The 10,973-nt window shown below is 47.8% G+C and overlaps 1 protein-coding gene across 1 annotated transcript; it reads left to right on the forward strand.

Annotated features, from left to right (window-relative positions):
- The first annotated feature begins 7,055 nt into the window (after positions 1-7,055).
- On the forward strand, positions 7,056-10,090 carry LOC123046412 (probable leucine-rich repeat receptor-like protein kinase IMK3). The gene is made up of 2 exons (XM_044469776.1): positions 7,056-7,898; positions 9,202-10,090. Exons 1-2 carry the CDS (start codon positions 7,388-7,390, stop codon positions 9,774-9,776), a joined length of 1,086 nt encoding a protein of 361 aa, XP_044325711.1. The 5' UTR covers positions 7,056-7,387; the 3' UTR covers positions 9,777-10,090.
- The last annotated feature ends 883 nt before the right edge of the window (positions 10,091-10,973 follow it).

Raw genomic sequence — 10,973 nt, forward strand, 5'->3', positions numbered from 1 at the left:
AACAAGTTAGACGTCCTCTACTTTGTTGTTGCAAGTTTTACGTGGCTGCTACGGGCTGAGCAAGAACCATTCTTACCTACGCATCAAAACCACAACGATAGTTCGTCAAGTTGGTGTTGTTTTAACCTTCTCAAGGACCGGGCGTAGCCACACTCGGTTCAACTAAAGTTGGAGAAACTGACACCCGCTAGTCACCTGTGTGCAAAGCACGGCGGTAAAACCAGTCTCACGTAAGCATACGCGTAATGTCGGTCCGGGCCGCTTCATCCAACAATACCGCCGAACCAAAGTGTGACATGCTGGTAAGCAGTATGACTTGTATCACCCACAACTCACTTGTGTTCTACTCGTGCATATAACATCAACGCATAAAACCTAGGCTCGGATGCCACTGTTGGGGAACGTAGTAATTTCAAAAAAGTTCCTACGCACACGCAAGATCATGGTGATGGCATAGCAACGAGAGGGGAGAGTGTTGTCCACGTACCCTCGTAGACCGTAAGCGGAAGCGTTAGCACAACGCGGTTGATGTAGTCGTACGTCTTCTCGATCCGATCGATCCAAGCACCGAACATACGGCACCTCCGAGTTCAGCACACGTTCAGCTCGATGACGATCCCCGGGCTCCGATCCAGCAAAGCTTTGGGGATGAGTTCCGTCAGCACGACGGCGTGGTGACGATGATGATGTTCTACCGGCGCAGGGCTTCGCCTAAACTCCGCGACGATATGACTGAGGTGGAATATGGTGGAGGGGGGCACCGCACACGGCTAAGGAACGATCCGTAGATCAACTTGTGTTGTTGTGGGGTGCCCTCCTGCCCCCGTATATAAAGGAGCAAGGGGGGAGGGGCCGGCCGGCCTAGGAGGGGCGCGCCAAGGGGAGTCCTACTCCCACCGGGAGTAGGACTCCCTCCTTCCTTGTTGGAGTAGGAGAAGGGGGAAAGAGGGGGAGAGGAGGAAGGAAAAGGGGGCCGCACCCCTTGTCCAATTCGGACCAGAGGGGGGCTGCGCGCCTCCTTCCTTTCGGCCTCTCTCCTCTATTCCCGTATGGCCCAATAAGGCCCATATACTCCCCGACGAATTCCCGTAACTCTCTGGTACTCCGAAAAATACCCGAATCACTCGGAACCTTTCCGAACTCCGAATATAGTCGTTCAATATATCGATCTTTATGTCTCGACCATTTCGAGACTCCTCGTCATGTCCCCAATCTCATTCGGAACTCCGAACTCCTTCGGTACATCAAAACTCATAAACTCATAATATAACTGTCATCGAAACCTTAAGCGTGCGGACCCTACGGGTTCGACAACTATGTAGACATGACCTAGAACTATTCTTGGTCAATAACCAATAGCGGAACCTGGATGCCCATATTGGCTCCTACATATTCTACGAAGATCTTTATCGGTCAAACCGCATAACAACATACGTTGTTCCCTTTGTCATCAGCATGTTACTTGCCCCAGATTCGATCGTCGGTATCCAATACCTAGTTCAATCTCGTTACCGGCAAGTCTCTTTATTCATTACATAATGCATCATCCCACAACTAACTCATTAGTCACATTGCTTGCAAGGCTTATAGTGATGTGCATTACCGAGAAGGCCCAGAGATACCTCTCCGACAATCGGAGTGACAAAACATAATCTCGAAATACGCCAACCCAACATATACCTTTGGAGACACCTGTAGTACTCCTTTATAATCACCCAGTTACATTGTGACGTTTGGTAGCATCCAAAGTGTTCCTCCGGTAAACGAGAGTTGCATAATCTCGTAGTTACAGGAACATGTATAAGTCATGAAGAAAGCAATAGCAACATACTAAACGATCAAGTGCTAGGCTAACGGAATGGGTCATGTCAATCACATCATTCTCCTAATGATGTGACCTCATTAATCAAATGACAACACATGTCTATGGTTAGGAAACAAAACCATCTTTGATTAATGAGCTAGTCAAGTAGAGTCATACTAGTGACTATATGTTTGTCTATGTATTCACACATGTATCATGTTTCCGGTTAATACAATTCTAACATGAATAATAAACATTTATCATGAAATAAGGAAATAAATAATAACTTTATTATTGCCTCTAGGGCATATTTCCTTCAGTGGATATTCAAGAAAAGCAAGATGCTCATGGGATCATTGTTCGCAACAAGGCTCGTTTGGTAGCACAAGGCTACTCCCAAGTCAAGGGTATCGACTACGATGAAACCTTTGCTCCCGTTGCTCGCCTTGAATCTATTCGTTTGTTGATTGCTTATACTTCTCATCATAACTTCAAGTTGCAACAAATGGATGTGAAGAGTGCTTTTCTTAATGGTCCTAATGAGTTGGTGTATGTCAAACAACCCCCGGGGTTCGAGGATCCCTATTTCCCCGATCATGTGTACCAACTCGACAAGGCACTCTATGGCCTTAAACAAGCCCCACGTGCATGGTATGAGCATCTTACCGAGTTGTTGCAAGATCGTGGGTTTCAAATTGGGAAAATCGACCCCACTCTTTTTACTAAGAAGGTTAAAGGTGAGTTGTTTGTATGCCAACTATATGTTGATGATACTATCTTTGGTTCCCCTAACAAAGCTTTCAATGAGGAATTTGTCGCTCTCATGACCTCAAAGTTCAATATGTCCATGATGGGAGAGTTGAAGTTCTTTCTCAGGTTCGAAATCAAGCAAAGAAGAGAAGACACCTTCATCAACTAAGCTAAATACACTCAAGACATGCTCAAGAGATTCAAGCTAAGTGATGTCAAGCCGGCCTCCACTCCAATGTCTGTCAAATGCCAACTTGACATAGATCCCAATGGTAAAGCGGTGGATCAAAAGGTATATCGCTCCATGATTGGTTGCTTTACCTTTGTGCATCTAGACCGGATATCATGTTAAGTGTGGGAATTTGTGCATGGTTTCAAGCCGCACCTAAGGAAAGTCACTATGTGGCGGTCAAGTGAATCTTTTGATATTTGGCTCATACCCCAAACTTTGGCTTATGGTACCCAAGAGGAGCCAACTTCAACCTTTTGGGCTATTCAAACTCAGATTGGGCGGGAGATAGAGTGGATAGGAAGTCCACCTACAGAGGGTGCCAATTTCTTGGTTGCTCTTTGGTGAGTTGGTCTTCTAAGAAGCAAAGTTGTGTATCTCTCTCGTCCACCGAAGCGGAGTATGTGGCTGTCGGTAGTTGTTGTGCTCAACTTCTATGGATGAGGCAAACTTTGAAGGATTACGGTGTCATTTGTGATGAAGTTCCTCTTTGGTGTGATAATGAAAGTGCGATCAAGATCTCTCTCAACCCGGTGCAACACTTCAAGACGAAGCATATTGAGATTCGGTATCACTTCATCCGGGATCACATTAGGCGAGGGGAGATCAAGCTCAAGTATGTCAACACTCATGATAACCTTGTAGATATATTCACGAAGCCCTTGGATGAAGCAAGATTTTGCAAGTTAAGGCATGAGCTAAATATCATTGATTCGAGCAATGTAGCTTGAAGAAATATCTTGTTTAGGTGTAGGCATGGACATGGGGGGAGTGTTGTTCTCTCAATGAACTCTCCCTCCCCCCATTATGCATAAATTGAGCACCTCTTTCACATTAGCCATCCTTGATAGTACTTGTGCTTCAAAGACAAGTTTTGGTCATGGGCCCAAGGATAATTCTTTGCGGTGCCATACCAATTGACTCAAACATAGGTGGCTCCGGCCACCACCCTCTCCCTGGAGAGGTTGTGTTTCGTGTTTGGTTATTGTTGTCTTTTTCCTTTTCCTCTGAGTCGTGTGTGTATTTGATTTGCCTAGTGTGTTTAGCTCTTTTGTGTGTCCGGTTGCTTGAAGGTGGCATTGCAAAGGCCATGTTCTTTTGTTCTTGTCGAAACTTGCACTCCTTGGGCTCGCGGTACTACCGTGGATTGCCACGGTACTATCGCTGGAGATGGGTTGCCATGTGCCTGCACAGGTGCATCCCCGGCACGGTACTACCACTTCCATCGTGGTAGTAATTTTTTACTGCCGCTCGAAGAGCGGTACTACCGCCCTTTGTGTGGTACTTCCGCCCGGGCGGTACTACCGCGATGATCCGCAGTACTACCGCGCCGTCGTGAGCGGGTGGGGGTTAAGAGCGAGGCAGGGGGTTCCAACTCCCCCATACCCATTCATCTCTTTTCCCTACCCCGTCTCTCTCTCTCTCTCTCCTGCCCAAGAACGGCGCCGGAGGACCTCGCCGGATCTCTGTCTCCGGCTGCTCTCCTCGCATTCCAGCCAGTGGGATCATTCCCCACCTCGCACTCTTGCCATGGACACCAGTATTTCCCCAAGTTCTTCCCTTTTTGTTCCGTTCGTTTGCTTCTAGGTCTTGGGGAGATGCATGTGTAGTTCATGAGATTATTGGCTAAACCGCTGCAAGAGGGAATTATAGGAGAGTAGTAGTGCAGTAGACATGCTTTTTGTAGTGATACAACAGTATAGTTTGATCAACGGTAGTACCGGTCTGGTGTTGCGGTTGTTCCTAGATCCAGATCGAGCGTGTTGGGAAATGTGGTGCACCCCTGCAGGGAAGTTTATCTATTCGAATAGCCGTGTCCCTTGGTAAAAGGATGACTCGGTGTTGTACCTTAACCTTATGAAAACTAGAACCAGATACTTAATAAAACACACCCAGACAAGTTCCACAAACATCCTGGTGATCGCTTTCCCACAGGGCGACGAGGGGAGGATCGCCGGGTAGGATTATGCTATGCGATGATACTTGGTGAACTTACCATCTACCCTCTTCTACATGCTGCAAGATGGAGGCTGCGAGAAGCATAGTCTTCGGTAGGATTAGCTGTCCCCCTCTTATTCTGGCATTCTGCAGTTCAGTCCATTGATATTGCCTCTTTACACATATACTCATGCATATGTAGTGTAGATCCTTGCTTGCGAGTACTTTGGATGAGTACTCACGGTTGCTTCGCTCCCTCTTTTCCCCTTTTTTCCTCTTCTTCTCGGACGTCGCAACCAGATGCTGGAGCCCAGGAGCCAGACGCCACCGTCGACGACGACCCCTACTACACCAAGGGTGCCTACTACTACGTTCAGGCCGCCGACGACCAGGAGTAGTTTAGGAGGATCCCAGGCAGGAGGCCTACGCCTCTTTCGATCTGTATCTCAGTTTGTGATCAGATATTGTTGCTCCCGCTGACTCGTTTATGTTCGAGCACTTGTATTCGAGCCCTCAAGGCCCCTGGCTTGTAATATGATGCTCGTATGACTTATTTTACTTTTAGAGTTGTGTTGTCATATCTTTCCGTGAGTCCCTGATCTTGATCGTACACGTTTGCGTGCATGATTAGTGTACGATTGAATCGGGGGCGTCACAGGTAGAGTCATTACAAGATATGGAATCAACACACACGACCATGTCGGCTTATTTTGCAACAACGCCTTTAAAAATTGATAAGCTTCACTCGCTATCGTTGCAATGTCCAGCCGCAGACGGGAAGGACAAGAACTTTCATCTTGGTTGGAGCGGCTAACCGCTGAAGGCCAACACATAAGGAGACAAATGTCTTCAACAAGATAACGACGCAATCTCGTTGCTGTTGAACTCGGCAAATAAAGGCCAAAACAAGAGTTTCACCTCGACATGAAGAAGTTTCCCAATCATCACCTTGATGGTGGATCTTGCCAAAGTCACCACATCCAGTAGTGCAAGTTAAGCCGGAGTGGCGCTAGCAGACGGGTGAGATGTAATCCCACTTTAGACCATCAACACGATCATCGGGGGGATCAACCATACCACGACGCGGATTTGCCTGTTGTCATTCCACATTGGCATGAACCAACTCGCCGCATGCACAACGTTCTGGGGTCGTAAATATTCCTCTTCACATTCCTTTTAGCCTCTAAGGGGTGAGCATCGCCCTAAACATTGCCATCACCGGTCAACTGCCCCCTTCCTCCTTGTACTCCCTAGATCACTCCTCCCACCACTCGTCGTGCCTAGGGTACAACCGTGGCGAAAGATTCGCTCAATAGAACGTCAACGTGAATGTTTGTGATCTAAATGTTAGGTTGCATGGTGTTTGACCGATCATGCAACCTTTTTCTTGGTGGCAGCACGATGATGACCTCGTGGTGTCAAAGATACGCTCATCACATATTTTACATAGTTTTATTTTTTTTCTTTTATAAAAATACTAGCATGCATATGAAGGATTTGCTAAAAGGTTCTGGGCTCAGCTAACCGCACATCTACGGGTCGGGTTCACCATTGCCGAGAGTAGAATCATGGCGAATTGTTTGCACAATAAAACCTGAATGCAAATGTTTAACATTTAAGTTTGTGATCTGCTCCCTCTGTAACTTAATATAAGGGCATGACCAATGCATAGTCCCAGGGTGATGTCCAACATGCCATGTAGGATCGGATGTAGGTTCAGATGGTGTAGCGCTCAGCAAGAGGTGGGTGTTGGGAGAGAAAAAATATGGTCCAATGCAAAAAGATGAAAAGTAGGAGTGGAAAATAGAGATGCATGTGTACCGGAGTCTCTATTTTTTTTCCTTGATGATACCCACTAGCGGTTTGCACTGAAGAGAAAAAATCAATGTAAATGCCTCAACCTACTTTTTTCTTATGGAACATCTGTATCCATATGCCACCATTGTACATGTCCTAAAATGTTTTCCGACACCCTCTCAGACTTTAAAACATCTTGTAAAAAGTTAACAGAGGGAGTAAATACAAATTTGCTTTCTGGGATTAAAAGAAAGTTTTTTTACATGCCATCACTCATGAGACTCCCCTCAGAGTATTTTAAACCTGGCCTGGCTAGCCATCACATGACCCTACTCTGGCTCGGGCATAGGGTCTATAGTGCCATAGTGCCACATGACATGAGGTAATCAAGTGTACTCGATGACGCACGCAACTATGAAGTTAGGGGCCTCACAGATTTAGGGTCCTGTTGCCCACACTATTCATGGGTACGTACGTCCATTGCCATCATGAACGCACTTATTATCCACATCCACATAAAACCCAAAGTCCAAGCAAGAAAAAGAACGGATCCATCGCTCTCCCTCAACACGAGAAGCATCCCAAGCTAGCTTCCACCCCAATATTACCCCAAAGAATACCACCATTAGCTTAGCTGACACTGTCACACACAACAAAAGGGAGCAGCCAGCTCCCCCAACAGGCCAGAGCCAGAGAGAGATCTCCACCGCAAGGGAAAGAATCACGAAAAGGGGCAGGGAAAGGAGGAGGGAGCGCCCAAGCACAAACCTTTCTCCCGAGGGCACCAAACCCTACCAATCTGCCGTATATTACCCCAGAATTCCTCCCCCATTGTTCCCCGGAGCCGAGCACGCCGCCGGAGCGGAGCAATGCCGAGGAAACTCGTCAATGCCGTCCTCTTCACGGTCCTGGGCGTCATAGTCGCGCTCTTCGTCTGCTACTCCGTCCGCTGCTACCGGCGCCGCCGCCGCCGCGGCCGCGCGGTGCTGCCCTCGCACGGGGCCAGGGCCGACCGCCTCCAGGCGGGCGGGTCCAGCGCCTACGGCACCGGCGTCGGGGAGGAGCTGCTCACGTTCCCCGGCGGCGAGGGGCTCACCGTGGCCGCCATCCTGGAGGCGCCCGGCGAGGTGGTCGCCAAGTCGGCGCACAGCACGCTGTACCGCGCCGGGCTCAGCTCCGGCGAGGCCGTGGCCCTGCTCCGGTTCCTCCGGCCCGTCTGCTCCGCGGGCGCCGAGGAGGCCGCGGCCGCCGCGCGGCTGCTCGGCGCCGTGCAGCACCCGAATCTCGTGCCGATCCGCGCGCTCTACGTCGGCCCGCGTGGGGAGAAGCTGCTCGTGCACCCCTTCTACGCCGCCGGCTCGCTCCGCCGCTTCTTGCAAGGTTTGCCCTTTACTTACGTTGCTCCATAGCGTGCAATTACTTCCACTGCTTTGCGTTCGAGCCAAGTTTACCTTGAGTAAGACTAATCATGCCAAATAATCCGTCACAATCAGCTGAAACTGTAATAAATTTGCTGATTTATGTGCCAGCATCATAATTAGCTCTGCTTCGTCTCTGGTTTCCCGGGAAATTAACTGAAAATCCTCTCTGTTTGATTTGGTCGATTATTCTGCTCATCTGATTCAGATTTAGCACGAATGCGTACTTCCAATAATGCTGCAACGATTGAGCAACAGCCTTGCAGAGTGATTTTTGTTACCTTTAGCCATGTGTCTTCACTGCTACACTTTGTACTTTTGTCGTGAAGTTTACCAGACCACGGGACAGCTCAATAGTTGATAAAGGTGTTTGTGAACTTTTACTGGTTGGAGTTGTTGGCTGGGACACTTTGCTTAGCATATGATCTTCATGTTTCTGAAGGACATATGAATATTGGGTCACCTGTAGCAGCCTCATTTGTTTTTCAGTGTTGATCTGTGTTGCTCAGTTATATCAAATCAATGTTTCTGGGCCCTCGCAAAAAAAGACAGTGTTTCTGGGGAAACATTCATTTCCAAGCATATTTTACGAGTTATTTCATTATTAAAGAGAAATGATTTCTTCCCTAAAAAGGAAAAACCCTTTCTTCCCTAATTTTTTTTTCTTATATGAAGTGTTTGCAACTACTTTTATGACATTTATGAGGTTGATTTTTCTGAGCTGTTTGTGCTCCCTGCATCTTTCAGCTCTCATTTTCAGTGTAGTAGTTGAATTATATGCTCTTATTGAACATGTTTTATCTGTTGATCCATCAATTGATCACATTGAGAAAGACTTCTAAAGATGATGATTATCTTTTACAGAAAACAATTTCTGTGGTTTTTGACTTTTTGTTGTCAATAACTTTTGAGGTATCTGTTTTTTATCCTTGTGAGGGTTTGGAAAGGACATGTCCAAATGGTCCTCTATGCTACTAGTACATTTCTTGTACGATTGCAAGCTGGTTCCCTACCACAAGGTTCTGGTTTGAACAGTTTCAAATTTTATGACTCTATTGCATTTATATTGTACTGCACGATTGAGTTGAAAATGTGTCGGCCTTTACGTTGGGCTGCCAGTCCGGTCTTACCATGAGATTTTCCCACTACTGGTGTCAGCACGTCAGTAACTTTGCTAGTTACCGTCAGATCTCAAATCATGATATACTAGCATCCCATGCATTCTCTGCACTATCTGACATTTCCCGTTTAATTTTTACCTGCAGAGGGAATCAATGATTCACAACGATGGGAGATAATCTGCAAGCTATCCATCGGCATCGTCAAGGGGCTGGACCACCTTCACACAAGATCGCAGAAGCCGATCATCCATGGCAACCTCAAGACAAGCAACATCATGCTCGACGCCGATTTCCAGCCCAGGGTATCAGACTTCGGGCTCTACCTCCTGCTGAACCCCGCGGCCGCACAGGACATGCTCGAGACCGCCGCGGTGCAAGGCTACAAGGCCCCTGAGCTGATCAAGATGAGGGAGGTGACGAGGGAGAGCGACGTCTACAGCCTGGGGGTGATCCTGCTGGAAATGCTCGCTCAGAAGGAGGTGGATGGCTCGCCGAATGCCCGCGACATCCACTTGCCAGCCTCTTTCAAAGATCTGGTCCTCGAGAGGAAGATCGCGGACGCGTTCGGTTCCGGGCTGATCCAGCAGAGCAAGAACTCCGGGAATGAGGCGAAGCTCAACGCGTTCTTCGAGCTCGCGACGGCTTGCTGCAACCCTTCGCCGTCCTTGAGACCGGATTCGAAACGGATCCTGAAGAGGCTGGAGGAGATATCAAGGTGACCGAAGCACGCCGAATGTCGGATTACTCGCGTACTAATTAGAAGGTGTTAAACTATATACCAGCAGGGTAGTATTAGTATTTATAAGTGTATTACCCGTTTGTTATTTCATAGAGGGTTTGTACTACCAGGGACTGGAGAGAGTGATAGGGGGTTACCGGTCTGTATAGCTTCCGTGCACTTTAAAGCTTAAGCTTTCGACAAATGAGGCGTAAGGTTCTTCTGACTGTATTCTGTAGACCTCACCTGAATTATACTATGTAACCGCTTAGTAGAAGGTACCGCTATGTATGGATCCTTCATCTTTTGAGCTTACGGAGGTGGTTGTTTGCACTGGTCACTCACAAGGTCACTTTCCTGGTTGTTGTTTGATATGTGACTCCTTCCTTGTTCCAAATGGGCACTGATCAAAGGGGGGTGTCGCCCCTTTTGGCAGCACTAAGCGGCGACATCTCTTTACTGTTGTTGGATTGCCGGCCTCAAACGTTGGCCTTTTTGGCGGACCCAAACATGCATGCCAACCTCTGCTCTAGTGTCTGTAGGACTGGACGGCTACCTGCAATGTTTTCAGTGCTAAAACGTCTGGTTTTTTTTACCATTTACACCGGCACTGCGGTCACAAGAACAGTATGACTCACTAGGCCTGAAAACGCAATTTGGTAATTTAGAGAGGAGAGTGCGCAATAACAGTAAAACCTAGAGTTTGGTAAGTTTTGATTTGTTTTAACACCGGCTACAGAAATCCTTGGCTAAGAGCCAAACCTGGGTTCAGTGTTCAGTATGTGAAAGAGACATGCCACAGAAGAGATCAGGCCAGCCATGTGGCCCTGGTCATCTTAGCATCACCATCTGATGGGAAAATGCCACCTTGCGATGGCAGTGTCAGAGGCTGATTCCGCGTGATCCGTATAGCTGATAAACAATTCCGCGATCTTGACTCCGCCACACCGTTCACAGAACAATAGCAACTGGATTTACCGGGGGCACATGAGGAAATCTACACTACTCGAGAGGCCTCCATGTGCTCATGTTCCTGGCACGTGCTTTATCACCGTGCATGTTGCAAAGTCCCTAAAGTCACTCTGCACTGCAGTACAGCCAGCCAACCAACCCTGACAATGCACGACAGTTGAGCATACATACAGCGTAAACGACCAACAGTAGGCGCCCGATGTTCACACGTCGGTGTTTAAAATAG

Source organism: Triticum aestivum, chromosome 2B (genome assembly GCF_018294505.1).
Source record: "Triticum aestivum cultivar Chinese Spring chromosome 2B, IWGSC CS RefSeq v2.1, whole genome shotgun sequence".
Lineage (NCBI taxonomy): Eukaryota > Viridiplantae > Streptophyta > Magnoliopsida > Poales > Poaceae > Triticum > Triticum aestivum.

Excerpts from the sequence above, each read along its gene's own strand:
- LOC123046412 (XM_044469776.1), top strand. The coding sequence starts at position 7,388 with ATGCCGAGGAAACTCGTCAATGCCGTCCTCTTCACGGTCCTGGGCGTC. Across the intron at positions 7,899-9,201 it reads GCTCCGCCGCTTCTTGCAAG|AGGGAATCAATGATTCACAA; the intron begins GTTTGCCCTTTA and ends TTTTACCTGCAG.